At 44.4% G+C, this 27,973-nt stretch overlaps 4 protein-coding genes across 22 annotated transcripts in view; 1 reads left to right on the top strand and 3 right to left on the bottom strand.

Moving 5' to 3' along the window:
* phldb2b (pleckstrin homology-like domain, family B, member 2b) overlaps window positions 1-417 on the bottom strand; it is a 36,779-nt gene extending 36,362 nt beyond the window's left edge. For 2 of the 4 annotated variants that reach the window (XM_046371621.1, XM_046371622.1), the window contains exon 1: window positions 112-417. In XM_046371621.1, the coding sequence (XP_046227577.1) occupies window positions 112-144 (33 nt within the window). In that variant the 5' untranslated portion in view covers window positions 145-417. The remainder of the gene's footprint in view (window positions 1-111) is intronic. The other 2 variants (XM_046371623.1, XM_046371625.1) reach the window with 1 other exon arrangement.
* Window positions 418-4,097: 3,680 nt separating this feature from the next.
* Window positions 4,098-11,429, bottom strand: plcxd2 (phosphatidylinositol-specific phospholipase C, X domain containing 2). The gene is made up of 8 exons (XM_046372071.1): window positions 10,669-11,429; window positions 10,347-10,483; window positions 10,103-10,222; window positions 9,545-9,598; window positions 9,276-9,431; window positions 8,080-8,190; window positions 7,543-7,673; window positions 4,098-5,925 (listed from the first exon to the last, which is right to left on the bottom strand). The coding sequence occupies exons 1-8, from the start codon at window positions 10,769-10,771 to the stop codon at window positions 5,766-5,768; spliced, it is 972 nt and encodes a 323-aa protein (XP_046228027.1). The 5' UTR covers window positions 10,772-11,429; the 3' UTR covers window positions 4,098-5,765.
* Window positions 11,430-11,813: 384 nt separating this feature from the next.
* On the top strand, window positions 11,814-23,295 carry mak (male germ cell-associated kinase). Of its 12 annotated transcripts, XM_046371693.1 has the most exons (16): window positions 11,814-11,954; window positions 13,510-13,914; window positions 14,725-14,779; window positions 14,951-15,072; window positions 15,480-15,559; window positions 16,446-16,578; window positions 16,698-16,869; window positions 17,077-17,244; window positions 17,805-18,080; window positions 18,350-18,561; window positions 18,691-18,830; window positions 19,490-19,636; window positions 20,823-20,909; window positions 21,528-21,647; window positions 21,887-21,982; window positions 22,515-23,295. In XM_046371693.1, the coding sequence occupies exons 2-16, from the start codon at window positions 13,814-13,816 to the stop codon at window positions 22,673-22,675; spliced, it is 2,070 nt and encodes a 689-aa protein (XP_046227649.1). In that variant the 5' UTR covers window positions 11,814-11,954; window positions 13,510-13,813; the 3' UTR covers window positions 22,676-23,295. The 12 variants fall into 12 exon arrangements, with proteins under 12 accessions (XP_046227649.1, XP_046227652.1, XP_046227653.1 ...); XM_046371696.1 differs by lacking the exon at window positions 20,823-20,909; XM_046371697.1 differs by lacking the exon at window positions 21,887-21,982.
* Window positions 23,296-23,341: 46 nt separating this feature from the next.
* On the bottom strand, window positions 23,342-25,550 carry tmem14ca (transmembrane protein 14Ca). Of its 5 annotated transcripts, XM_046371705.1 has the most exons (7): window positions 25,451-25,511; window positions 25,277-25,355; window positions 25,044-25,102; window positions 24,864-24,948; window positions 24,499-24,600; window positions 23,860-23,947; window positions 23,342-23,526 (listed from the first exon to the last, which is right to left on the bottom strand). In XM_046371705.1, the coding sequence occupies exons 4-7, from the start codon at window positions 24,937-24,939 to the stop codon at window positions 23,469-23,471; spliced, it is 324 nt and encodes a 107-aa protein (XP_046227661.1). In that variant the 5' UTR covers window positions 24,940-24,948; window positions 25,044-25,102; window positions 25,277-25,355; window positions 25,451-25,511; the 3' UTR covers window positions 23,342-23,468. The 5 variants fall into 5 exon arrangements, with proteins under 5 accessions (XP_046227661.1, XP_046227659.1, XP_046227662.1 ...); XM_046371703.1 differs by lacking the exon at window positions 25,277-25,355 and having other exon boundaries at window positions 25,451-25,550; XM_046371706.1 differs by lacking the exon at window positions 25,277-25,355 and having other exon boundaries at window positions 25,458-25,545.
* Between the last annotated feature and the right edge of the window lie 2,423 nt (window positions 25,551-27,973).

Here is a 27,973-nt window from a genome sequence, read left to right as displayed (position 1 = left end):
TTCCAGAAACAAACACCTCAAAGAAGTCCCTGAAACACCGTGAAAGAGTTTCAATGAGCTGAGAAACAGGGTCGTGGGTCGTGTGGACCGGAGTACATTTGACGCACTTACCCTGACGGAAGCGGGACTGACCACTTCTGTCATCGCGCAGAGGAGGACGAAACTGCTCCAAAATCCAGACCTCGGTCGCCTGACAAAACTCCCGGAAATGTTCTGCCACTTCTCCGTGGGATTACAGTCGCTGTCTTGTCCGTGAATACATCCCCCCTGTGCAACCTCTGAATGTCTGTAGGAAAGACTTCAGTCCTCTGTCACCCTCACACACACATGGACCAACACACCCTCCAAACGTACACAAACGTAAAGAGCCGGCGGCTGCAGCCAATTGCGACGTGTGGAGGAATGCAGCAGCAGCAGCTGGAGGTGGACTCTGGAGGGGGAGGGAGTCTCTCTCTCTCTCTCCCCCTGTCTCTCCCCCTTTACTCCCTCCCTCACTCAAACACAGAGCCTGATGTGCAGGTGTGAACGACCACCTACACTTGACCTCTTGTTCCCACCGGCTCAAAGAGAGAAGCCTTCAGGCTGGCAGAGAGAAGAGGAGGACGCGACGAAAAGAAAGAGAAAAGAAAGCATTCTTTCACACTTAATTGGCAGCAATGATAAGAAACCACGATAGGAAGTGTGTTTAGCTAATGATATTACAACGGGAATGCAGACTGGTCTCCCTTCACAGGACACGAGAGCCAGAGAGTTCACATCTCACCTTCATCTCGTTATGGAGATGAGGAGCACATGACGACCAAGTCTAAAAGAAAGCAGGATTGGGATTTGACAGTGAATTGGAGAATACGGTCACAGTTTGGTTCTGGTTTTATTCTGTCATAAACAAATTACACACAAAAAAACCCCAAATTTCCCCAGAAAACAAGTTATGATTTCTCCAATTGCCTTTAAAAACAGAGAAAAGTCCTGGAAGGACATTTATAGTGAAAACTGATGCGGATTTTAATCCCATCACACAAGGCCTTTATATGGCTACACGACAGACTAATTCTGTAATTATACCCCATGGTGCACCTCAGGGCTGCAGGTGCAAGACAAACCCAACCTGAATTTAGGTCAGAATAGATATTTTCTCCAAAATGTCAGTTGCCACCACAAAAACATATGTTGTAGTGCTTTATGCAAATAAAAAAAAAGTCACAAACTAACTAATTACTCCTGTGCGTGGTGAACTTCCTGTGAGCAGAGGCAGGCTGCTCTTTGCATCAGTTATGTGCACCATCTGAAAAATCTCAGCTGCATGTACAGTCATGCATCAGTCTTCTGCAGTTCTGTCCTGGGTAATTTTATTTGGCAGAGGTTCATGCATTTGCCACAGTTCATAACAGAGGTTACACAAAACGACAACAGGCGATACACAGAGCTATCGTACAACACAAGACATGCAGAATTTTGTTTAGGCTGTGCCCACTGACCACAGCTGAGGTGCATAATGTGATGTGTTCTTATGGTCAGGAGATGATGAATATAGTGTTTGGTTCTCTGGTTCAGACTGAGGCCAAGGAGGGTTTGTGTACACACACACACACACACACACACACACACACACACACACACACACACACATACACACATGCAAACACATGCATATCTGTGGCAGCAGGATTATCTTATCTCTTATGCACCGCAAGGGTCTTTATGGATAAACAGGAAGTGAACTCTTGCCTCCCAGCCCTGCTCCACTTTCTGTGCTGCCCCTCAGCTCTCCATGACACCTGAGATACGTCAACATCTACAGAGTCCATAAAGGTTTACAACTCACAGATTCACAAACGGTGGATCAGTGTGCATACCTCAGAATGTGAATCACAAACCCAGCTGTCTGTTCTCAGTTATTGTGTGGATAAATATTCAAACTTGGCAGGACTGTAAAAGGAGATGTCACATATTAAAGACATATAGTGGAGTGAGCTCATCGGCAAAGGACATTTCTGAATTTCGGTTCCATATGGCAAAATGCTGTGTGGTCTCGACTGAACACCACAGATGCATCTTTGGAGCCAAAAGCCTTTTAAAAGGGAACCGCTAAATGTTATCAGGATAAGGCTCCCCGAAAATTGTCTTGCAGTTCCTTTTAACTTTCTTCCTTGTCAAGTGTTCCCAGGAGCTACAAAGCTATTAAGCCTTCATGGTTGCCTGCTAGCATGCGAGCTGTTAAGCTTTCCCAGTGACATCATCCCCTGCCGGTGGGTTTGAGAGGGTCGGCCGAATGTTTGACAGCATTCCCGACCGAATTCCACAAGTCCCGTGTGATCCCAGGAGGCTGAGCAGGAACTCTGGAGCTGTTTGGAGAAGGATTCTGCTCTGTGTTATGGAGACGCAGCTTCATTCCGACAAATCCTGCATCTTACATCTAATAGACATAAGCAGTGGTGGAAGAAGTACTCGGATCTCTTACTTAAGTAAAAGTAGCAATGGTACAGTGTAAAAAATCCTGCATTTAAAACCTTACTTAAGTACTTATTTTTCCCTTTATTTAAGTGAAGTACTTGAGTTACATTACGCCACTGGCTGTAACTTTTTAATCTAATTTAGTTTCTGCACTTTAACGTACAAAAAAGCCACTGAAACTGTACCTGAGTCTCTGAAGCCTGACAGCTCAATTAACGTCGGGGGAGTCCCATTGATGTGGGACTTTGAGGACTTTAGTGGCTAAAACTATTCAACCCACATGTTTTTAATAACATCTTAATGTCAGATAATTGGATGTTACTGATGCTGCTTGTGGCTTAAGCGAGGTGCATTGTGATCTGTTTGCAGTGGTCTGGTCCAGGGCCTCTACATGCTTTGTCAAGTCTTTTCTTCAGGCCTCTATTCTTTCAGAAGTAGATGATCATAAGATACAGACTCATTTGTTTTCACAGCTGTTTCAGTACTGTAGTCATCATGGTCTGTAAGAGAACTCTAATCTGTGTGTAATGGATCTTGTTTTGCTGGTCGACACTGATATCATTTAACACGGGGTATGAACTTGTTTTACTCACTGGTGTATTTGCAGAATAGTCATTAACTGCTTTTTAGCTGACAAGAATTGATTTCCCAAATTGGTGATGCATCTTAAACACAAACACACCATGCAACCAAAGCTTAAGTGCGACGACATCACTGCCAACAGAACATCAAAACATGTTTTGTTTTTTAAGACTGGAAACTGCAGTCTGTGCTTGCCAAGTGAAGTCCGCCTCCGACTTATGCGGCAAAATGTCCCCACTGGAGGGGGTGAATGTAGGGGGAGAGAAATCACATGTGACGGGTTGGAAAGGTCAGATAAACCAAGTGTATCTGCAGATCTGCTTTCACTGTGGTGGGAGCAAAAATAGTTTGGGATTGCTGTGTATTGATGTTTGCACCACTTTGGGCAACACTTGTTTGCAGAATAACAGAATCCTAGCTGGCAAACACATGCAGACAGGCACAAACACAGCTGCATGACTTTATGACTTTACTTACATGTGGAAGAGCACGCTTGAGTTGTCATCTTCTCCTCTGAAACCCAGGAAGCCAGCAGGGATACTGTGGAGCGAGCGAGAGAGAGAGAGAGAGAGAGAGAGAGAGAAAGATAGAGAGAGAGGGACTGATCCAAGCTACACAGGAATGCTCTCCGTCAGTTGGTGCTGCTGCTCTCTGTTCTCCCACTTGCCTGCCGTGGTATGTGTAATTACTCCACAATTAACGTACTTAAAGTGTGTGTGTGTGTGTGTGTGTTTGGAGGCCACACTCAACAATGTCAACAATGTGGCCTGGATAGAACGGGCAATTTCACACGACTGAGTTAGGGAGTAAAAAAAAGAAGTGCTGAGCTGATATGAACAAAAATATTCTTACATTCCTGCTAGATGCTGCTGATGAAGGTGTGTGTGTGTGTGGGGGGGGGGATCAGCTGTGCAGATAACACTTCTCTGCATTCTCCATTTTCTATGATCCTCGCTGAACTTTCTCCTCCTCCTTTCCTCTCTGCTCCTGCTTTGTAAATCACTCCTTCTGCTCTCTTTCCCTCCTCTGACCACAGGAATGCAGGGTGACTGTCTATGTCATGCATAGTAATCACTGAGCCCACAAGGCACAGTCACAAACACAGTAACACACACTGATGCGGATACACACACAGATATACACACAAGCCATTTCAGTCGACCACCGCATGCGTGTAGTACGGCCTGTTTTATTGAACCTTGACATATGCTAGACATGGTCATAAATTGTACTGTAAATGTACTTCTACATGTATGCATTATCCCTACATACTTTTAAATCATTTCTATTTCTGCATGTCTACTTAAACAATGGAAGTGAAAAAATACTGAGCAAAAATACTGTAAACGTTTAAAGGTGTGTGTGTGTATTTATAGGTGTCTGCAGTTGCCCCTATGAGGAGCCACTGTTTGCATCTCTAGTTGAACTAGATGGTCCAACTAAAAGTCCGCAGGGACACAGACTCTCCTCCTTCATAACACACAACTTTGCTTAACATCCATCCATTTTCTATACCGCTTATCCGTCAGGGTCGCGGGGGGGCTGGAGTCTGTCCCAGCTGACTACGGGTGAGAGGTGGGGTTCACCCTGGACTGGTCACCAGTCAATCGCAGGGCCAACAGACAACTATCACACACATCACACCACTGCAGAGTAGCTAATTAACCTAATGTGCATGTTTTTGGTATTGTGGGAGGAAGTACTGGAGGACCCGGAGAAAATCCACGCAGGCACAGGGAGAACATGCAAACTCCACACAGAAGGGCCCAGACCGGGATTCAATCCTGGAACCCTCTTGCTATGAGGCGACAGTGCTAACCACTGCACCACTGTGCCACCCCAACTTTGCTTAACATAGAAACAAAAATACTACAGCCTGTACTTTTCAGTTATGGTCATTTAATTACTGGAAAAACACAAAGTGCAACTTTAGTTCACAGGCCGAGTGTTTATAATTATTAACGGGTTTGAAATGCAATGTAAACAAATGTTACAGCCACCATGTCAAGCATTTTCTGTTGGATGTGTGAGTGTAAACCATACATTTCTCCTGACCATGTTTCATTACAATGTACACAAGCTGTGACTACATACTTACACTTGCAGTATTTCAAAAAGCCAAAAGAAGAAGTGCAATACGTGATTCTGGTTTATAAAAAAATCTCTGATTTGTAAGATTCAAGGTATTTAAACCATTAAATCCCTGAGTCATGTGACCATTGTTGAGGTGGCACGTAGCTGTGAGTCTGTACTGCATTGCCAGTAAGGATGTGATGTATTCCCAGTTGTTCCACAGAAGGGCATGTGAGGGAAAGAAATCCAGAAATGAGACTGTTGTATGACTTATGACTGTGGTAAAAACAAAATGCTGTGGTGTCTGTGACCTGAGCCCCAGTTTCATTCCTTCTTTTGGACTTTGTTCACGTTCCAAAGTTAGTTAATGAGTTCCTGCACGGTTTAAAGGTTTTACGTCATTTCAGTGTCTCTAAGGTTTCATCCTACAGGGTCCCTGTGCTTCTCACTGCTTAAGTGTACTCAATGAAGAAATGAAACCTTGTCAGTTGATGAGAAGAAGTCACTAATGTTATGTTATATATCATTATTGAAACTAACTTCACAGTATGTTTTTAGAAACTAATTCCCCGGACTGGTGAGTTATGTAAGAACTGCTACCCTGCAATCCGACTTCCAACCTGCGCCACCACTTTGTCCCGCTGGGCAAACATGTGTCATCTTGGCTTGTGGCCCTGCTCTGACAGCAGCAGGTTGTTGAGTTTGATGACAATGTTGGCAAAGTCCGTGAGCTCCACAAAGTCAGAGGTGATGATGTTGACTCCGTCTACCCCGGGCCTCTGAGCCTCCACCCAGGATATGATGGTTGGCAGGTTTCTAGAGCCACAACAAAAGAGAGTTTGGATTAGAAAGCAAAACGAACATCCCAACACATGAATTTCACGTGAAACTGACTCCCTGACCACACTCAAAATCTCTAGTGCCAGGTCTCTGTAAGGTTTATAGTTATGGCTAAAACATTGCCAAACTCTAATCAGCTGTTCTTTGGCTAAATGTCTACAACATTTCATGAGAGGCTGTTGAGAAACAGTATGCTGATGTGCTGCAATGTGGAAGAAAACAGACCCGATGGGAAAAAAGTTAGAGGGAGTGACGTGTCTGTCAGTGAGAGACTACCCTGCCACTATTGTCTGAAAATCATTGCTTTGGATTCAAACTCTTTCTGTTTTTGGTTCTTGGCATGGACACACACACAGGCACAAACACACACACATATGCCATGACTCCATGGCTGTATCACTTCTAACAGCCTGAAATTCTCCACTATGCTTGAGCTGCCAGCAGAACAAAACCAGGAAGTCAGAATGTTTAACCAGCGGTGATAAACAATCCCACTTCCGAGGAAGTGCAAAATTAGGCCACCTCCTGTCTCGCCAGAGCGTCCGCTCAGGAGTTTTATGGCCCAGCATCGGAGGGTATGTACTCTAAGTCAGGATTTCCGCCGTCATTTCAACTTCAATCTTAGGCTCAGCATGTTAGATGGCTGTTAAAGTTTCTCCAAATAATTTAGACCTTGCTTAGGAAATAAAATCTCTTATCTGAGAGATGAAATGTGTTTCTGTTTGATCCCCTATGGTTTGGAAATGGATAAAGAGGATTAAAGCTAATCCTTAGTGAAATGAAATGACAGAGTAAGAGAGCAGCCAGGCACAAACATGCATTCTTACACCCATTTTGCCTTTCTATAGGTAGTCAACCTGTTGTAGTTAAAGCACAACAAACTCATCCACACTGATTTTGCTGCTACAACACATCCTTATAGAGGACATTCAACATATGTACAATATGTATCATAATGTATTTGGCAGAAATGGCTGCCAAGCAAGAGACCACTGCTTGAGAGAAATTTCAGCATTTGTAAGTGCAACACCTCCGGTTGGGACCACTTCAAGCTGATGCTTTAACAGTTTTAAAGGGTGGTCGGGACATTTTTCAGCCATCTTTGTGCCAGGAAAACCAGATCTTTTAAGCCAAAACACAAAACCACAGAGATATCACAAAGATTGAAATCTGAAGTGTAAAGAAATGTAAAGTTTCAACACCTCCTGATGATACCTGTTACAGAAATATGACAGATGTGAAACATACAAAAGGAACACTGTAAGAATCACTTTTCATTAAAATGTTTAATTAAAATAGCTTATTTCCATTTTAATAATAAGAATGATAACCACTTTTGGTATGAAAACGAGGCTTTTCCCTTTTCACTGACATGTCAAAAGCTGGCAGGCCTCTGTGCTGCACAGATGTGCAGTATTTACTGCACTGCCCTCTGCTGACAACAAGGTTCAAAGGTGTGTGAGCACATATACTTGGGCTGGATTACTAAACCCTCAACATGTTTCAAAGCAGGTCGCATGTACTGTACGTCCACATGCCACCACACCCTCTTCAGTCACAGGATCCTGAAAACACCTCGACACAGTCACTGACCTTTCCACCAGGTAGCTGCGTAGCCCCCAGACCAGGCCCTTGGCCACAGTGTTAACCCTGGGCGTGAGGATGGCCTGGGACACGTGGAAGGAGCCCTGCTTGGCACGTTCCTTCAGCGTAGTTTCCAGGAACTAGACAGGAGAATGTGAGACGGTTTAAACACAACAATCTAATCTAAATCACCTTAGAGTGAGACAAAGCTTGTGTAATTAAATATCTCAGGAGAAGGAAGATGGAGAGGAACAGGGTAAAAGCTGGAGGATGCACAGAGAGCACAGAACACAGCACAGTTACAAAACAGGAAATATAGATTTGTTTTCACTGCAGAGACTGAAACATAGTGAACTGAAAGGTCAAATTAACTACTAAACAAATGATCAAAACTCTGAGAGAGAAATGCTGAACTCCTGTTGTTCTTCGAGAGACAGTGAACCACAGATATCTGCACTGATTTCCCTGAATGAGAGGGAAGAAGTTTGCATGGCTGACTTCATGCTGGCTCGCTGTCATCACAGCCAGCGTCTGAATGTTTCTGACCTGTATGAGCTTGTTGGGCTCGGTGGTGTTGGCCCAGGGAGCAGGAATCGCGTTGCCAGGCCACATGACCGAGATGCCCTGAGCTGATGGGTGATGGTAGAACACAATCACCTGAGGAGAAAAGAAAAGTGAACTGGAGACCAGCTTGAGTTGGGATAACGTGTGGACGCTCTGACTCAGGAGTACACAGTTGTCATCACTGCATTATTACACGAAAAGTCAGCACTCACAGGTCACTCCCATCCTCAGAAGCTTTTTATGATGGCATTTCATGGATTGATTGACATGTTTTTTAAGGAGTGATACCGATTGTTGTAATCAAGCAGAGATGCACTGATATTTGATCTACATTTGCAATAAAAATGAAAATCTCAGTGTAAAAATGTAACCAGTGATGGAGTGCATTAACTGAAGTACTGTACTTATTCAATAAGAAACCTCATTGAGTATTTAAATGAATTTATTTAATGTGCAATCAGATTTCTGTAAACAGCCACTCTGAGAATCAGAAAAAAGCAGCACCTGAATGACAGACCTGAATGGCTTTGGGTGCACTCTGCTCTCTCCCTCTGCGGCTCCTTTGCCAACTAAGCCACTCACAGATTAGGGTCATAGAAACAAGAATTCAACTGATAGTATTCAAACGAGACACAGACGTGCACTGGCAACCACGCAGACATAACATTAAGGTGCTTGTGCACATGGAGCTTCTCATGTCCGCACGCAGCACGTGTGTGTATTTATAAAAGGAGACGAGAATGAGGAAACAGAAAAATGAGGACAGCGTGAGATGAGGAAATAAAGGAATGATAAGACATATCAAAGAGCAGCAATGAAGGAAAGTCAAAATAGACAAAGAAAAATGTAAGTGGGGATAAAAGCTAAACGGTGTGAAAGAAGGAATGCGGGTTGGATGGCCAAACGAGTGTTAATGGGATGACGCTCACTGCTAATTCCTGTCCAGGAGAGTCACAGGCAGCAGGGATTACCTGACCGCAGGGCTAAAGCTGGCCGTCCACTTAGCACACACCTGCATATTACTTTTACTTGTGTGTGCATGTGTGTTCAAACTATCTCCTGCAAAGACTTGAGAATTCTGATCTAAACCGATGAAAACGGCTTCCAGTGGTCTGAGATGGCTGGATGTTGTAATCTGATGTTGTGCGTCCATTTTGGTGGATGCATTCTGATCTCACCTGCTGTCTCTTGTCCCAGAGGTAGTCCAGAGTGATGGCCTCCACTGCACAGTTGTGACAGAGCCTGCTGCCGAACACTTCCTGGAGCATGTTGATGAGGTACACATGATGCTCTGCGTCCATCGCGTAGTAGTGGTTAAAGTCTAGAAACACCACCTGGATCACATGTCACAATCAACCAGTTAGTAGACCTGATCTGTTACGGGCGGTCATGCTTACGTGTTTAGTAAAAGAAAATAATTCAGAAAGCACTCCTTTGTGTTTCTCACCTCCTTCCTGTGTCTGCTTAAGAAGGAGTTAATCTCTAACAAACCATCCCTCACCTTTGGGAGAGAGCAGAGTGAAAGGTTAGAGGTCACTGGCTGCTTCACCCTTAAAGGTCTAATGTTCATGTGCTCATTAAGGGTTGGAATACAAAACATCACAGGGTTGAATGTGATATTTTCATCTCATGACAGACTGTCTGCAGCAAAACACCGTGTCATATAGGGGACAGGCACATGTCAGAGGAGGGACGTTTACAACAAATCTCTCAGCCTGTGAGCTCTGGTTACGTCCACCTCCATCCCACTACTGGAAACCAGAACACAACACTAACAGAACAAAATCACGACTCATGCTGACATGTGGGGAAACAAATAAAGGAGAAAAACATCTGCACAAGCTGAAGTATTTGAAGCAACATTCACAAAGAATTCTGACCATTTCAGGAATGGAGACATTGGATTTAGAACAACTGGAAAACATTCAACACTGAAGCACTTCAACAGGCTGTGACAGACAAATAAAAACATGACAGTATAAGAAATGAAATACTCACTGCTCACCTTGTGGCCAAACAGACCGTGGATGAAGTAGATCTCGTTTCCTGGCTCGCCTGGTTTAGAGGAGACCCTGAGATCAAAGTAGCGGATTCCTGCATCCAGCTGCTCTTGAAATGTCAGATTCTATGAATACAGACACATATGAATACATATCACATCACCACCGGCTCCAAAACGCAGCACATCTCTAATGCTGCACAGCCCTAATATGTCTTTTTACGTGTCATCTGTGAGCTGAACTCAGTACCTGGGTCATGGACCACTTCACCATGACCTTCTTGGCTAAGACGCTGAACATAGTGGCCAGGTACTTCACATACGGCTTCTGATCGGGACCCACAGGAGCATGCACGTCCACCCAGAAGGTGAAAGAATCGTGAGACCCTGGGAGAGATGATGATGATGATGATGATGAGTGGAAATAACAAACAGAAAACAGCATATATAAGCAAAAGGCATAAACAATTTATGACACCATTACTACCACATTCCTCTTAGACTCGTGCGTTTTCAATGAGTCCAGGTGTGAAGGACGTAAGAGCGAACATCTTTACGCACGGCAGCCTCACCTGGCACGGCGAGGTGTTTGAGAGGCATGGCACTGAGCTTGGAAGGGAGCGAACCCATCCAGTCGGCATTGACTTTGCCGATGCCCGCAGGTCGGGTCTTCATGTCTGGAACGGCCTGACGACAACAAACCCCCTCAGGACACCTGATTCCGGTGCAGACGCGGTCCAGCTGACGGATTCCCGTGCGCTCCCGGCATAATGTCGCTGTTTACCTACAAATACCGCCGGTTCAAACAGAGTCCCGCCACTCCCGAGTGTGACCCGTTTCCTCGCCCGGTTTCCCGCAGGTCAGTGCTGCCTGACGTCGCGGTGAGCTGCGTTCCAACCGGCGAGTCGGGCGTCCATCGACACGCCGGCGGGCGACTAACCACAGCGATAATCCTCTTAGAGCGAAATTCCGCTTGTCCACCTTCCTCTGCTTCTTGGCTTACCTGCTTCGCGCGCGCGCGCGCGTGTGTGTGTGTGTGAAGACCACCCCATGGACACAAGAAAACACACACATACGCGCACAGAGGGAAAGGCGACAGATGGGAATGTTGTCTTGTGTGTAATTTGTTGATTGATCTGTTGTATCCGTGATTTTCATCATGTTTACTGGGCCTGTTAGAAACGTCACACAGGCAAAGCTTGGTCTCGTTAACTGTCTCTACACACACTGATATTTCAAAGGTCGATTAGCAGTTTTAAACTACCTGAGATTTGTTTGCGGCTTTATGTGTTTGGTGGACATGAGAGTCCTACAGCTCCATCTAGTGGTGCACCACTCGAACTGCCACGGTGTTCAGAGACGTGGTGAAGTCAAGAGCTCACACTCTGTCCCTTTTTTTAGAGAACTAACGACACGTGCCTCTCTTAGCAGACATCATCATCATTTCAACAGCTATGTTTTCGGAACAAATTATTTACGTTTGTCTAAAAATTTGGGTTTATTTAAATAAAATGTCCCTTATGACTTATGATTCTCACTTTCTGCAGTTTGAATGTTTTGATGGACGATTTTGAAAAATATTTTATTATATGACTTCATGGAATATTTGTGTAAACTTAACCCAGCTTCAAATTTGCCTAATTAAATGTTTCACACTTCCGTATTCCCAGAAAGCATTGCGCCACTTGTCACCTGGCGCGTTTGTGTGTGTGTGTGCGTTTCCATGGGAATCAGTCACACACACACACACGCCTGGTCGGAGCGAAGTTTCGTTACTGCGCGAGTTTTTAGCCGAAGAACCGTCGTGCAGCCCGCAGGCCGGGACTGGAGTCGAGGAAAGGAGTTGCGCCTGGAGGAAGTAAGTTTAACACCGTGAGGGAAATAAGACAGAAATGGGGAGAAACGAAGAAGAAATCGACCCGTACGATGCTGGTTTAGGAGCTGTCAAAGCTGGCATGTCAACAACAAATGTTTCTCTATTTCTTAACTTTTTTGTTATTTCAACCAGCTGATCAAAACTGTTAAAGATGAAATTAGACTGTTTGGTGCTGCTTTTGTTTTATGGATATCCTGCTGTGTTGTTGAGAAAATGTCATTTTGTTGAAACAAAACTAATTATAAGCTTACATGTAGACATCATGATTTAATTTAGATTATTCTGTTTTTCTCCCCACTGTCAGGTTAGTATCCACTTGTGTTTTCAGTATGATTGACCTTGAGTAGCTTCCTGGTGTCATGTGGCCTGGATGCATCTTAATTCCCTTTAAATCCCCTCACAACAGATTGCCTTATGTGAAAGCTGAGTGCTGAGTCTCAACTTGTCCTGTTGCTTATTGTTTCAGCGAGACTTGGGCATCAAGCAGGGTTTTGTTTCGGGGAAATCACCTCTCTGCTCTGCAGTGGGGAAAAAAGATAAATTACTAAGTGTGCGTACAACCGTGGATGACGAATGTTTAAACATAATTGTAATTGCACTGATGATTCATTCATTAAATGAATATCAGGAGTCAATGAGCGAAATCTACTTTGGACATTCTCTTTGGGCTGGAGTCCAGGCCCCATTCAACGAAATAAACACTAATCTCATTTTGTTTACCTGCAGCAGTATTCCCTCATGCGAAATACAACAGGACAGCAGGACAGGCGACAGGTTCTACCCAACATGCTGTGACAGTACGCATGCTGGAATCACGGCATACACACAGCATCATGTCCTACAAGCTGTAGTCTGTGGATTTATATTGAATTACTGGGATGTCGTGATGCAGATTTTTGATTTTTTATTGGCCCAGACTTTCTCTGGCTCTTCTGTTTGAGAACCTGAACGTGCACCAGACAACCCAACATTAATCCTCCATGCGAGAGGATGAAAGAGGCTTAAAAGGTTTCAGGGAGGCTACTAAGTTTACCTTATTGTGTTCAAGGTATTAGACATGAAGGTGATTTCAGAGTACTTGTGGGTATGATACAGTTGTATTAAAGTAAGGAAAACATTCAGGGCAGCACGGCGCAACCTAAAATAAACAACAACAACAACAACTATGCATTTAAGAAAATAAACCAGCTGCTCTGTTTTGGCTGAGTGTACAGCATAACAGTGCGATCGCTGAGGCATCAGTTAAATCCTCTCGGGTTCTTGGGGCAGGTAGTGGATGCCGGTAAGCATGATGGTGATGTAACATCCTATTTACATCCCTGTTGGCCTAATCTGCCTCGGGCCGGCTGTGTCATCTCCCTCGAGTGGTCATGTTGGAGCCTCCTACTCGTGAGACGCACACCCAGTCCTCCTTTTCTTTGTCCTCAGATCTCATAGAAACCCTGATCTTCAGGTTTGGGTGAAGTCTCCACCTGTTGTGCGCTTTCTTATGTTTGTAGTTGACTGTTGATGTGTATTTCTTTTGTGTGACTTGAAGGGCGGAGGGCAGAGGCGCAGTGCCAGCTGCTGGCTGACCTACATCACCGGCCTCCAACCTTTCTAACAAACCGATCAGTTAGTGCAAGATGAGTTTTGAACATCATGAATCGGTGACGTGCTGGTCAACTGAAAGTCCTTCCTCCTGGGAAAAGAACAATTGAGCTCTTCTGGAGAAGGGGAGGAGAAGAGAGAGAGAGAAGGAAACAGGAAAGACGTTTGATCAATGAATCAGCGCCGTGTCTCCACAGCTTGTTTTAAGAATAAGGAAAGTTAACAAGCTGATGAAACCGTCCTGAGAGAGGATGAATCGCTACACCACCCTGAGGCAGCTGGGTGATGGCACCTACGGCAGCGTGCTGATGGGGCGAAGCAACGAGTCTGGAGAACTGGTGGCTATCAAGAGGTGAGGATGTCGATCAGTTTCTCTTTGTGATACTGATGTCATTTTAATGCTGTGGTTTCTGAGCAGTGAAAATGCGACTGGCTGCTGCTTTCCAGCCATCACCAGGGCAAACAAACTAGCTTACACGCCTTTGTAAGACAAGCAGCCTGGTCAGCAGGGCTCAATAATAGATGAGAAACTGGGGAGATGCATCCATTGGAGTTGATCATTTGGTTACCATGCAAGACAATACACACAGTGACGGTGAAAGGGAGTGAAAGTAGAAGGAGTGTGTCGGGTTGCTGACATGGCGGAGGGGAGACGACCGAAACTGGCAGGCGTCCAGAGAGGAGAACAAGATATCTGCACGTTCTGTAACTCTTACAGGTGGAGGGAGACGTAACGCTGATCAGAGGAGATAAACTACATAAAGGTGTCCCGTAAACCAGCTGCAGTGTGGTTTTAATGTACAGCAACACATCCTGCGATAAAACTGACAGCTCAGTGCGACAGCTCAGGGAAGTCGTGTTTTACACTTGATTCAAGCCGAAGAAAAGAATACAGTTTAGAATATGCATTTTATCACTTTAAAATCTACAGCTTTTGCTGCTTTTGCTCTTGAGGTGAAATGAGCTGAAATTAGAAATGTGGCCAAAAAACAAGAAAAAAAAGCTGAATTATTGATGGAGAAACACAAAGGAATCTTCTAAAGATGGACTCTGCTGTACACTGGGGTATGCATGGCTCAAAATGCGATGTCTTCTGTTCTTTAGCTGATGCATATCTGTGCTGGATTACAACTAAATGTGTGGTTTTGACTTTCTTTCTCAGGATGAAGAGGAAGTTTTATTCCTGGGAGGAATGTATGAACCTGAGAGAGGTGAAGGTAAGGACGGTGATATTACTACCACCTCACCCAAAAATGAATGTTTAGTCATCATGTACTCACTGTCACTGAGCTCAAACGTGTACATGCTCTGCTTTTGTGTGACCTGTTCCTTTAATGTCGCTGTGGAGCAACTCTGTTTCACGTTTAACGAGTGCTGACCTCTTCCAGTCTCTGAAGAAGCTGAACCATGCGAATGTGGTGAAACTGAAGGAGGTAATCAGAGAGAACGATCACCTCTACTTTGTCTTTGAGTACATGAAGGAGAACCTCTACCAGCTTATGAAGGACAGGTAAGAAGACGAATACTGCAAATGTTTGTCCAGTTTGATATCTTTACGATAACACAAAGTTTTCCAGATCTCGTCAGGAGCTTCCCCTCTGAACCAGAAACCTGAAACCAGTTTAGACAGTAAACGCTGTGATGCGAGTCCAGTGGAATATATTATATTTCTGTCTCCGTGCTCTCAAAGGTTTGCACTTGCTCTTCATTAGGCTCCCTCTTTTATATAACATCTTCTCTGGGGGAGGCCCTGATGTTTTTGTTGATTTGGAAACCCCAGGTGTGTGTGCACTGCACTTGCACACACCTGGTTTCTCCCAATGTTTTCCAGCTAGTCAGTTCAGTGGCTAAATGTGTATTTTCATATGTGCTTTGTATTTCAGGCTCACGACAATTCTATCAATTTTATGTTTGCAGAAAAAAATTGTTCCCCGAATCAGTGATACGAAACATAAGCTTTCAGATTTTACAAGGCCTGTCGTTTATTCACAAACATGGTAGGTGTGAAGTGTTGGCCTCACGCCGTGCAAGTGCATGACAGTGGTTTCATACTGCAAGATTCACTGAAGGGTTATACAAGTAATATGAAAACTGTACATGAAATCTGGAATATGGCAACCAAAGTCTAACTGGCAATTAATTGATCAGAATCTTGTAGTTTGTGAACCTTTCATAACGGCCTCATCTAACCCTGCATTTCTACACGTAATGGATGTGTGGATGCCTCGCACGCAGTTTAGAAAACGCTAAGACACCCAATCATCCAAACTTGAGCATGTGTAAATGCGAACACATTCACCTCACAGAAGCTGCAGGTGCTTCCACACATCCAGAGCGCAGACAGGATTTCTCTTTCTTCTAACTGCTTTTCTTTCTTTTCTCTTTCACGCTGCTTTCCTTCCTTTTCTGCCTCTTTGCTCTGCTGCTAGAGAGAATAAGATGTTCTCAGAGAGTGAAATTAGGAACATCATGTTCCAAGTGCTTTCTGGGCTGGTTTTTGTACATAAGCATGGTAAGAGGCTTCACTCTATCATTCTTTACCTCTTCAAACATAGTGTGACTTTCCACTTGTTGTTTTGTGTGTGGGATGCTGTAAAAAGTCAATAGATAACATGAATGACTTACTCAAAATAAGAGTGAGAATGTTAATATTGTAACTGCTGAATGCACATTTTTATTTGGATGCATTCTCTTCTCTAATATCTCCAAGTTACTGTACATGTGACTTAATTTTTCCTTATCTTCTTCCATCTGTATTTAGCACTTTGTACTAATGCAGAATAGTTTCGTGTGATTGTAATTTGACAGAGTAGAGTCGTCGTTAACGTAGATTAGCGTTAACCCTATACACAGTGGCTCAGTCTGATGTTAGCCTTTCTGCAGGTTTCTTTCATCGAGACATGAAGCCAGAGAACCTGCTGTGCATGGGTCCAGAACTGGTCAAAATAGCAGACTTTGGACTGGCCAGAGAGATCCGCTCCAAACCTCCCTACACAGACTACGTATCAACCAGATGGTGAGAGAAAGCTCGTGCATCAACCCCAGCGTGCTGCACGACTTCAGGAGACTAAAGTTCGCCGTGTGTGTAGACTTACAGTTGGCTGGCTGGTTCATCCGAGTGTGTTCTCTGTCCAGGTACCGAGCTCCAGAGGTCCTGCTCCGGTCGTCTACCTACAGCTCTCCTATTGACCTGTGGGCTGTGGGATGCATCATGGCTGAACTCTACACTCTCAGACCTCTTTTCCCTGGGAACAGTGAGGTGGATGAGATCTTTAAGATCTGCCAGGTCCTCGGCACTGTCAAAAAGGTGAGAAGAAACTGGAAGGAGAGAGCTGGAAACGGTTGACCTTTAGTCAGGTTTTTAACTTTACTCAAAACCAACTTAAGCAAAGTGGAATGAATTCCATAGATATCTTAAATATAAACTCTAGTAACAGACACGTCTCGTGGCTCAGTCTGTAAACACCTCATTAATGAATGTGTAATTGAATCACCTGATTTCCTCTTCCCTCAGACGGATTGGCCAGAGGGCTACCAACTGGCTTCTGCTATGAACTTTCGCTTCCCCCAGTGTGTGCCAACCAACCTGAAGACCCTCATCCCAAATGCCAGCAATGAGGCTATCACACTGATGAGAGACCTGCTGCAGTGGGACCCCAAGAAAAGACCCACTGCTGTACAGGTAGGCAAGGCTGAGACTCAAGGACGAGTCTGAAGTTATACGGCAAGAAGTCAAGTCTTTAATTGCTATGTCTGTTTTTAACTTGTGGGACTCTGGAGGTCAGAGTACAACCTGGAATCTAAGGACATATTTAGACATAGAGAAGCAATTTCCATGACAGCAGAACACTTCAATGCCAAGTTTACATTGGCATCCTATCCCAGTCGTTTTCAGTAGCGCCTCAGCCGTACTTCATTCCCTCTGCGTCCTTTGTTATGTTTAACATGTGGTCATCACATAGTTAGACATAATTTACACTCCATTGAGACAGTAAAATTACCCTGCGGGCCCAGAGTAGAAACCACCTTTCCATCGGGAGTGACAAAGCTTTTCCATTCTCCGCTTACACAGCTCCCAGGTGTAGGATACACACCTCATTTTAGGCCATTTCAAGAAAGCAGTTTGTTTTCATTTTAAACATACTCCACAAAAATGCATAACTATCTGGTTTTAAAAGGTGCTTGCAGAGTATTCAGAACTAACACAATAACAGTCTGGATTCCTTTCCTCTCCCTGTCTAGGCCCTGCGTTACCCGTACTTCCAGGTTGGACAGATCTTAGGGCCGCGTCCTCACAGCCAGGAGGTCAAGAAGGTTCAGGCCCGGCAGCAGGCCCAGAAGCAGGCCTCAGAGATAAAGACTGACCCCCAGCAGTCTTCCTCCGAGTCCAAAGCCTCCACATCCTCCACCAAAAACCAGCAGCAGCACCAACAGCAACAGCAGCAGCAGCAGCAGCAGCCTCTTCAGCAGATTCCCGTTCCCCAAACTGAGAGTAAACCAGGAGGCCTCAGCCATGTGGTGCGTGTCTTGATGCTAATAACATTCTTATTTATTATATTTCATGTTGTATAAAATAAAGGAATGAAAACGGGTAAGATTATGCAGTTAAATACAATTTCTTTGGATTTGCCAGAACAATAATATAGGAAGGAGTTCTTCTGGCCCGTGACTGCTTATTAGACTCCTCCTCAAATTGAAGTTTGAAATAGAAGATTGAAGTTAGTAAGACAGATTTGACCAAACTTAGCTTAACAGTTGGTCTGGATGCCTGTTGTCTCTCTCTGCAGAAAGCAGCATCACTGGGCACTGAGAATAACGCTGGAGGTGGCGGCGGGGTGGGGGCACTGAAGAGTGGCCGCCGTCGCTGGGGACAGGCGGTGGTCAAGATGTCAGACAGCTGGGAGGAATCTGACCCGTCAGACACGGCCGCTTCCAACTCCAAGAAACCCAGCCTGGGGAACCCAGAGGAGGAGAGGAGCTCTAAGGAGCAGCGGCCACAGTAAGTGCTGAAGTGTCTGAACACAGCTGGGTTTTCACTCCACTGCAGGATGTTAAATTTAGCTGATTTGGTCTGAAAATCAGGTGCATTTTGGGCTCGGATCTTTAAGTGTCTTGCTTCTGATTTCAGGCCCAAGGAGCAGAAACCTCTGTATTCCTTCAGCACAGTTACTAAGTTACCCAGCAATGTTAAGATTGGCCAAATGGACTCCGGTCTCCCAGGATCTGCGGCACGGCAGCACTACCTGAGCCAATCACGATATTTGCCAGGTGAGACTGTGACAGTCGAGTCATCTTTCTTGCTGGAAAGAAGTCACCAAGAGTGTTATGCAAACAGTTATTCCATCCTCTTTATGGTTTTGTATCATTTCCCCCTGATGAACTCACAGAGAAATTATTGATAAGATGACTGTTGGGAGACCTAATTACCTTTGCCTATGGAGCAAATTTGTTTGTGCTGTCCTGAATGACAGTTATTATCTCAAAAAAAGAGAAAAACTCAGAAACTCACATCAGGTGGTCCACTAATGCAAATGACAGTAATTTAATTAATTTCTCTAATTAGTTTCTCTGACATGTCCTCTTTTGGTGTGAAGAAGGCCTTGTCGCCATTTTGAAATTTCCTGTGGTGATTTGTACCTTAGCCTGTGGCTGCGGGTTTTTGCTCCAACCAACCAAGAGCACACAGTTTGACCAATCAACTGTCTGAAGACTGAGATCAGTTGATTAAATGAGTCAAGTCTGGTGTGCTGCTGCTTGGTTGGAAAGAAAACCTGCAGCCACACCGGCCCTTTGTGGAACAGTTTGCCCAGGTCTGGCATAAACAATAACACATCACTGCATTCACCAGCCAGTTTCATTAAAGTGCAACATGGCGTGTTAGCAGCTGGACTCTTGATTTTTCATCACATGGCTGCTGTTGCTTTAAGGGCTAATCCAGAAGAATCAGACTTCTTCTGGAGATAAGGAGCTGCGTGGCATGACGCTGCGCGACCTGTGGGAGAACTCCTCGAACACCGTAAATAAGCCGCTCGCTCCCATTGGAGGAGGATTATCTGTCACCAGAGCCAACGCAGGTAAGGCCTGATGTCTCATGAGGCCGTGTTAAGAGGTTTGATGGAGTGTGCAGGGGATGGGATTCAGGTCTGTTAAGGACATCATATCCAACAAAACAACTGAACCTTCTATCAAGAGCTTAAAAAACTCTGAATCCCTTGTGTACCAGGATATTCATGAACACGGTGACTCATTTTCCCTGATTAAGTGCTTGTGTTTTTAGCTTCTGCCACCAGGGGTCTCTCAACCGCAACAAGAGTTTTGGACAATTTAATGCAGAAATGTTACATATTATATCTTTAAAAGGTGCAAATATACGAGGAGCTTCAAAAATTTTTCATTTGTCACAAAAAGAAAACAAAAATCAAGACTTTTTAATGCAAGTATCCTCTTGCATTTAGTGTGCAGTTTTTGTTTCCTAATTATTCAGTCTATAGTTGCTTGTTTTTTAATGTTTATCCCTCACCTGAACAGAAATGTCTGAAATAAAACATTTATCTCTGTGGTCGTACACTGTGAACCTCACATAAAATATGCAAACTTGCAGTGTCCAAAGACAAAAAAATTTCTAACTTTCTAATTAAGAACTGCACATTATGATTGGCAATAAAAACACACATTAAACCTGCTTACTCAGAGGTAAACACTGCAGCATAACTCATTTAACGCCATCATTTTGCCCTGCTGTGGAACCCGCTGCCTGTCAGTGTCACCCGCGGTTACATAATGTGACCTGTCCTCTCGGTGACACACCTGTCCTCCTCAACACACACGTCTCAGCTAATGTCTCCTGATCAGTAGTTACGGGGCCATTGACCAAAGCCTTGTGAGGAGTGAGCCAAAGCGTCTGCAGAGATGGGAGGCCTCCATAAATCATTTGTCATGTAGACAGACACACAATACGAGTCCCTGCTGTGCTCCCTCTTCTCCTCTCTTCTTCTGTCTCTTTCTTCTGCCTTGTCTCTCCCTCTCCATTGCTTATTCATGAGATTAAGACGGTCGGTGTAAGATCAAGTGCTCCTTAAACTGTACCCCCTGCTCTTTTGTCCCACCTCCCAGCGCGCACACACACACGCACACACACACATCTTACTTACCCACAAACATTATTTTCTATTAAAATCTTTTTGTTTCGTTAATTTGAACTTTTCTCATTCTTTTCTAATTTCCTCCTTCTTCCTCCTCTCCGGTTGCACATGCACCTAGAAGAGAACGTCTCTAAATGTGTGGACAGCCCACCAGAGAAAACTGTTGTGAAGGAGAGAATACTGGAGAAAATTGATCTCTCCAAAGGTACTTAACTGAGATGACTTGACATGAACTATTGTGTTGCAGTGATGTGCGTTTAGATATCTCCGACTCCCTTGCCTTAACTTACTTGTCATGCTAACGTCCTTCTGTGTATAAACGCTGTGGCTGTAGTTAGTGTGGCGGCTTCAGGTATTCAGCCGATGACTTAACATGTGAAAGAATGTTAACCAGCTGCTAAAGGCCCTGCAGGAGTCAAGGGTGCAGACACAGTTTGACAAGACAACTAAGAACCCCAGTTGCTAAATAGATGGTAAATTGCACTACAATCACAACATTTTCACAAAGGAACAATGAGGCTTTTCACTAATTACACTGATAACCATCACGCCGCTGCAGACCAGTGGTGTCACTGGACAAGCTGGATAACTTCAGTCACTTGAACTTAGTCACCGTTTGGGTCCTGCAGTAGCTACCTCACACACACACACACACACACACACGTTCACACAAATAATTAGTATCAGTAAGGCCATGTGTGAAAACGTGTGTCAGGCGTGTTTGTTTAAGACTAGGAGCCCGTGCTGGTTGGGGGCCTGGATGGTGCAACAATAAAATACAGGACAAAATAATCACCTACTTTGTCTTTCTCCTCCTCCTCAGGGAACTTTGTAAGCACCAAATACAACCTCTCTGGTGCTTATGTGCCTTCATTCCAAAAGAAAGAAGTGGGCTCGGTGGGACAGAGAATCCAGCTTGCCCCTCTGGCAGGCCAGCAAACAAGTAAGATTTTAATCCATGTGGGGAAAGCTAACAAAGTGCTTCCTGATACTGTTAGATCAGATGACCTCCCCGCGTCCCCGTTTGTCCGGCTCACCATCGGATTTAAAGTGACTGCTGTTTTGTGTCCTTTAACGCTAACTTCTACTTCAGTCTTTTTCTCTGTTCAGGTTCTTGTAAACGTTTCTTTCCAAACTCTCACTCACTGGCGCTGTGTTTCTGCTCTTCCCTCACTCCTTCAGTCAATCTCTCTTCTTCTCCTGATAATAAAAAAGACAAACGAAAATCTGCAAAGGCCAAGCCCATGTCCAACTCATCCTTGAGTGAAACTAATGAAGGTATTGACATTCTCTACTAGTCACCACTAAGGTTTCCTTTGGTTCATGGCCGAGTTGTTGCGTTCATGGCGTGAGGATCAGAGTTGTCCTTCTGTGTTGTTCTCCTTCCCCGTTGCCAAGGCCACTTTTTAGCTTCACTTCTGATGCTTTCACAAAACAAACAAAACTCTTTGCTCCCATTTTCCACAAGTTGAAGTGGAAGACTTTTTCTGTGCACACAGAAGGCGTGTTAGCACACCTGTGCAGGAATCCTGCTGTTTCATCAGCACCTTGATATGCCACACCTGTTGGAAAAGCACTCACCAACAGATGAGAAGTTTAACAAATTTTTGTTTTAAAACTTTTTGAATCTTGGAACAGAAAAAAAAAGTCTTGGATCTTTTTCGTCAGCTTGTGAAGAAAGAGACCAAAAACAAGTGCCGAGCTTATATTTTGAGTGTATTTTTAGCTGCGGCAAACACGTCTTGCATTACTTACAAAAAGGCTGTTTTACATGCATTGGAGATGATGACTGACTGGCCTGTTCCTCCAGATTACGAAGGCTGGAAGAGGAGGGCAGACAGGACTCAGATGAAGGAGAGCAGCTACTCAGCCCTGGGGAAAACCTCCGGGAACCTGCTGACCAGAGCTCCCGCCGTGCAGCCCGTCCACGGCCGGGTGGACTGGACGTCCAAATACGGTGGAAATCGGTAGCTCAGAGGTGGTACAACATCTGCTGCTGCTGGACCGTGTGGCCCAGTGGCACATGTCTCCAGCTAAGGAGGTTTAGCCAATTCTGCATGATCCCTTAAAGAAATGACAGTATGGAGGGTAGCTGGTAGTGATGTCAGAAAACATCTACGCATCCCACAGTCTTCTCATGAGACTTTTTTTTTTTAACACCAGTTTTGTTTTCTGAGAGCCTGAGACATGTGGGATCTAACTGTAAATGTGCATGTTTCCATGACTGTTGCCATGACGCTGAAGCGAGACTGTCTGCAGGACAATCCCATTGTATTCATGAAGGATCCAGTGAGAGCCAGTTCTGCTGTTGGTGATGGGGTATTCTGGGTAGGATTTAAATGTAGTATAGCAGCATTTTTTTAAACTCTAGTTTTTATTGTTGAATAATGTTTCACTACTGATGTTTATTAACAGTTCCTGCAGTGCTACAAGCCCTCTGCTTTTCTCCACTGGAAACAAAGTTCTGTGTAATGGATATAAAAAGGATTACAGCAACTTATTGTGAAATGTAAGACAGCCATCCTTCTTTTGTATTATGCAATTAACTGAACATTTTGTAAACATTTTATACAAATAAATACATGAAAGTTCATGTCGCATTCATTCAAAAAAAGACAAGAAAACCCATTTCTATTCTGTATTTTATCCACAAATATATACTTTTTTTTCTTTCCTTTACAAAATGACATTAGCTGTAAATGCCAAACACTGACAGGATGCTCCTGAAACTGGAGATGGTGCACACATGGAAATCTTCACTCCGTTAGGACTCGTGGGGTTTCTGGAGCAATGCCATGCCAAGCTTTCCCACCATCAGCAGACTGGAACGAGATGATAACGTTAGACGCCACGCACACAGCACACAGCACACAGCACAGCAGCACAGACAGCAAACCGTAAGGGACAATGTCCTGCTTCAGAGCGCATCCCTGCTCTTGACTTGATCTCGTCACAGACGCATTTCTCAAGCTGCTCAGTGTGGCACCAATGATTAGAATAACTACCAAGTTCATCATGAGTTAGACTTAGTCCCTGTGAGCGCTAAGAAAACGAGTACATCTGCTTCCATAGGGGTAAAAACCACATCCCGTTAAGTGCTATCCGAGTCTGTGTTCATGTGTGGAGAATCAGATTAGTCATATGAAGGAGGATACCTCGCTCCAGCCATCAGGCCAGCTGGCATGAACTTCCTGGATGCGTAGAACCTCTTTCCCATGAGGCCAGTCAGAGCTCCTGATGTAGCTGGAAGACATCATGTGGGAGGAAAAGTTCACCACAGATACACGTTTACTCTTCTTATTCAGAGACGCTTTACTCTTTACCTGTGGGTCACTGAAGTCCTTGACAGTTTGCAAAATTGAGATGGAAAAAAAAAATCCAGGGCTTGAAAGCTTTTCAAATAGATTATGGGTCATTGAAAGTGCTTGAATTTATATATTCCATACATAGAAGTTCTTTTGATATCCTAATACAGGGTTTTGTCTGCATGTTTGTCATTGTTTTCCTGCACGCAAGACTAATTTAAGTCAAACGATGCTGCTTGCGCCATACAAGTGAGAAAGTTAACATTACAAGAACCTTAAGCTATGCCTGCAAAAATGTAAACTCAAAGACTCGCGGCTCACCAAAGACAAAGGCGGGTTTGCTCACATATTCAATTCTCTCTTTCTTTTTTAACTGTTTGTCTTCTGGTTCTCAGTGTCTTTGAAAAGTGAGTTTGATGTTTAACAAAGCGTGGGAACGCTGCTCAGATTATCTCCATGCCAACACAGTTTACAACTCAGTAAACCCACCGAGGGACACCCAGACATTACTGGGGTCATTGGAGACCTGGTAAGCACCAAAACCTGCGAGGCCACCGAAGAGAAGTCCAGCAGCAAGGGAGGGGACGCTGCCTGAAAGACAGAGCACACAGCAGGTCAACACCTGCACCTGACGTCCACAGGACCGAAGAGACCAGTGCCTCAAGGCCAAGTCCTTCATATTACTTCTACTTACTTAAGATTTATAAAAGTAATGGGCCAAAGTAATGTTTGATTGTTTTTTAAAGTGAACAAACAAGCAAGCAAACGCCTCAGCAACATCACTAGCATCTCCAAATCATTTGATTTTACGAAGCGTAACGTCCCACCTCGTTCATACCTGACACCACACTCACCTGCTTTCACATAACCGATGACGCCGCCGGATGCGACAAGAGCTGCGTATCCGTACCCGACCCAGTCCACAGACATGCTGGACACCTGTCAGGGTCAGGGAGCGAACAAACTCAGCGTGTGTGTGTGTGTGTGTGTGTGTTTTCAATTCAGCCTCCTGTTGTCAACCATATGCTACTTACTAGTGCAATAATATCTAAAGGAGTGCCCGAGTCCAGCGGCGCAGAGCTGTTGTAGAAAACTATGTGAGACAACAGAAGACACAGGAACATTTTAACATCCGATAAATCTTCCCGCCGCCACCCAGAAGGGCTCGTCTGTTTTTCACCAAATGTCGTTAACACTGCGGCCTCACTGAGGGGTGTGTGTGTGTGTGTGTGTGTGTGTGTGTGTCTGGATTATTAGATAAGGCTACCTGATGTTCAGAGCTGTAGCATGAGCTTAGCATCCGTGTTGTTACAGCACAAAGGCGGGAGATCTTACAGAAGCCACCGCTCCGAGAAATAAACGCCAATGTTTGGATAAGAACTCGAGCTTTAAACGTCTACGAGAGTCAAACGTGAATACGTGAAAAGCAAAATATGCTTACACACAACCTTGTTCCCTCCGTTTGTCCTCTGTAGCCAGCACCAGCGGAACGCAGCTTGTTTCCCACCGAGCACAAATTATTGACGCACATAACACGCAGCACAGTGCCCGATGGGAAATGTAGGCCCCAGTGGCTGGTAGCGACGTGCTGCGTTCAAGAGATGCAGGATTAGATAGATAAATAGATAGATAGATAGTTATTTATACATTATACGATCTATATTATTTTTTAAAAATTGGCACATCTCATTACTTATGTTTATAAAATAAATGAATATATGTATACGTATGCTACATAATTCTGTGTCAGGAAACAACAGGAGCAATTTGAAACAATATTTATCCTGTGTGTACTAATGATTAATTAACACGTTTGGCATGATAATTGCACTTTCTTGTCACTGCCACGTCATAAGAGTGATTAGAAGCCCTTGAGCAAAGCTTCCCCATCTGTTTCCACACTGATGTGCATTAGCCAGTAGACCAAAGTGGTCTCAGTAATGTCCTCTATGACGACTTTTGTTGTCTGATGTCTTCATATCTTCATAAAAATGTTTTATTTCTAGACTATAAGGCAGGAACAGGCAGTAGGGAGAATGAAACCTGTTAACAAAAAGTCGTCGTCATCCTAATCTGTTAATATTCACCACGTAACAGCAGGCTCCAATTTAATGAGGGCCTCCAGCATCATTTTTTTATTTTTACGACCACGAGATGGCGCCACAGGATTAGATTAGGCTGTGGTTAAAGCATACCCCAACGACCCCGAAGCCTTAACCGGACTTGATTAAAAAAATATCAATAGTATTCTAAATATATTTTGCGTTACATTCAGAAAAGCAGAAGCAGGACCAAACACACACACACACACACACATCACCTGTATTGGAGTCCTGTTGGGTGATTACAACAAAGGTGGGCAGGTTTGGTCTTGGAAGTGCGGTTAAAGTTCATGGAGGACGGCTGGATTAAGGTCTAAACGAGGGCTTAAAACGGCGTCTGTTTAAGTTATGGTCAGGTGATAAACAAAGCTGACGTTTGGCTGAATTTTGCCTCGTGGCCACATTTCATATTTCACCAAGTTCCGCATGTTCCTTTTGACCACCTGCTTCTTCTTGACTGGCATCAGTTTGGCAGTTTCACTTACTGGAAGGCTCACTGCGCGCACATTCTCATTTGGTTTCAATTACCTGCAGTATTGTTTTAAATCCACCGGCGGCGCGTCCCCGTCCTTCTCCTGAAGCAAGGTGGCGCTAGAACACAAACTATCTTCCTCGGAGAGCAGAGTTTCATGCAGAGGGCCTGAAACCCTCTCAGTCAACAGACACCAACGTCATAAATATCACGGAGCCACATGGAGCTTCTGCACCCTGAGTGCCGGGACAGTTACCGTCTTCTGCAGACAGGCGCGTCCAGCTGGTGCGAGTGTGCGAGCCAAAAAAATCTTTGTTGCGAATAAAACCAGGCAGAAGATGGTTATTCAACTTCTCCATAACTTTGGACCAAAGGAATTAGTCTCCCCACCGATCAATATTACAAAACAACGAGGAAAGTGTTTCACAACATTTCTGGCAAGGACAAGGGCGCGTAAATTACGCACGAAGGTCTGTTTGTGTCTCAGCAGTTTTCAATTTTTGAATAAGACACGCAGTAAGCAGTAGCACAAATGCACACACACGCATAAACACACAACACTACCAGCAATCCAAAATAATACAACAGATCAAATATAAGAAAAATTATTATTATTATTATTATTTGGTATAATTGTTTGAATGGCTGCACAAAGCGCCTGAGGTGCAGCCGTTGCCGACGCCTATTAAGCCCAGATCGCAGTTTTAGGAAGCTGAACGTTGCCGGAGGCCCGCTGCTGTGGTGGAAGTGGTTGAAACCAAGCCCTAGACAAACAGGCTGGATATTCAAAAGGGACCCCGCTCTTGTCTGAGAGTAACCCACGCTCAGACAGCTCTGCTTTAAAACGTACTCCTCCCTAAGTGCAGCAGAGCCCCAAACAATATTTGTGATCCCCCCTCCTCTCCTCTCCAGCTCCCGCTCTTTTGTCCAGTGGTCTGCATAGCTGCAGGTATTGTGTGTGTGTGTGTGCAGTTAAAATGTGCGCCCCTTTGAAGTGAAACATGAAGGATTGTTTTAAATATTAACACCCGAAAAAAATCTATAGATTCTATGTGGAATTATCCCATTTAAAACACACACACACACATGCGCGCGCGCACACACACACACACAAACACACACTTATAAATGATTTATTGGGGAAATGCAAAATGAAGAGGACTTTTCCGTAGTTGCCAAATATTCTCAGTGCATGCATTAAATATGTTTAATGTGAGGTGTTTGATGTGTGAGAAAACCGTCCAGCTGTCTGCACCACAAACCTGTGCGTCCCGTTTGTAGCCTGTAAGAGTGTGTGTGTGTGTGTGTGTGTGGGTGGGTGGGTGTGTATGTTAAGAAACTTGAAAGAGGAGAGAATTGGCTTTTTAGCTAAAGCTGTGACCATTATCAC

Source organism: Scatophagus argus, chromosome 18 (assembly GCF_020382885.2).
Source record: "Scatophagus argus isolate fScaArg1 chromosome 18, fScaArg1.pri, whole genome shotgun sequence".
NCBI classification, from domain to species: Eukaryota; Metazoa; Chordata; class Actinopteri; family Scatophagidae; genus Scatophagus; species Scatophagus argus.
Note: the sequence above shows the minus strand (reverse complement) of the source record. Positions and strands in the feature narration are given on the sequence as shown.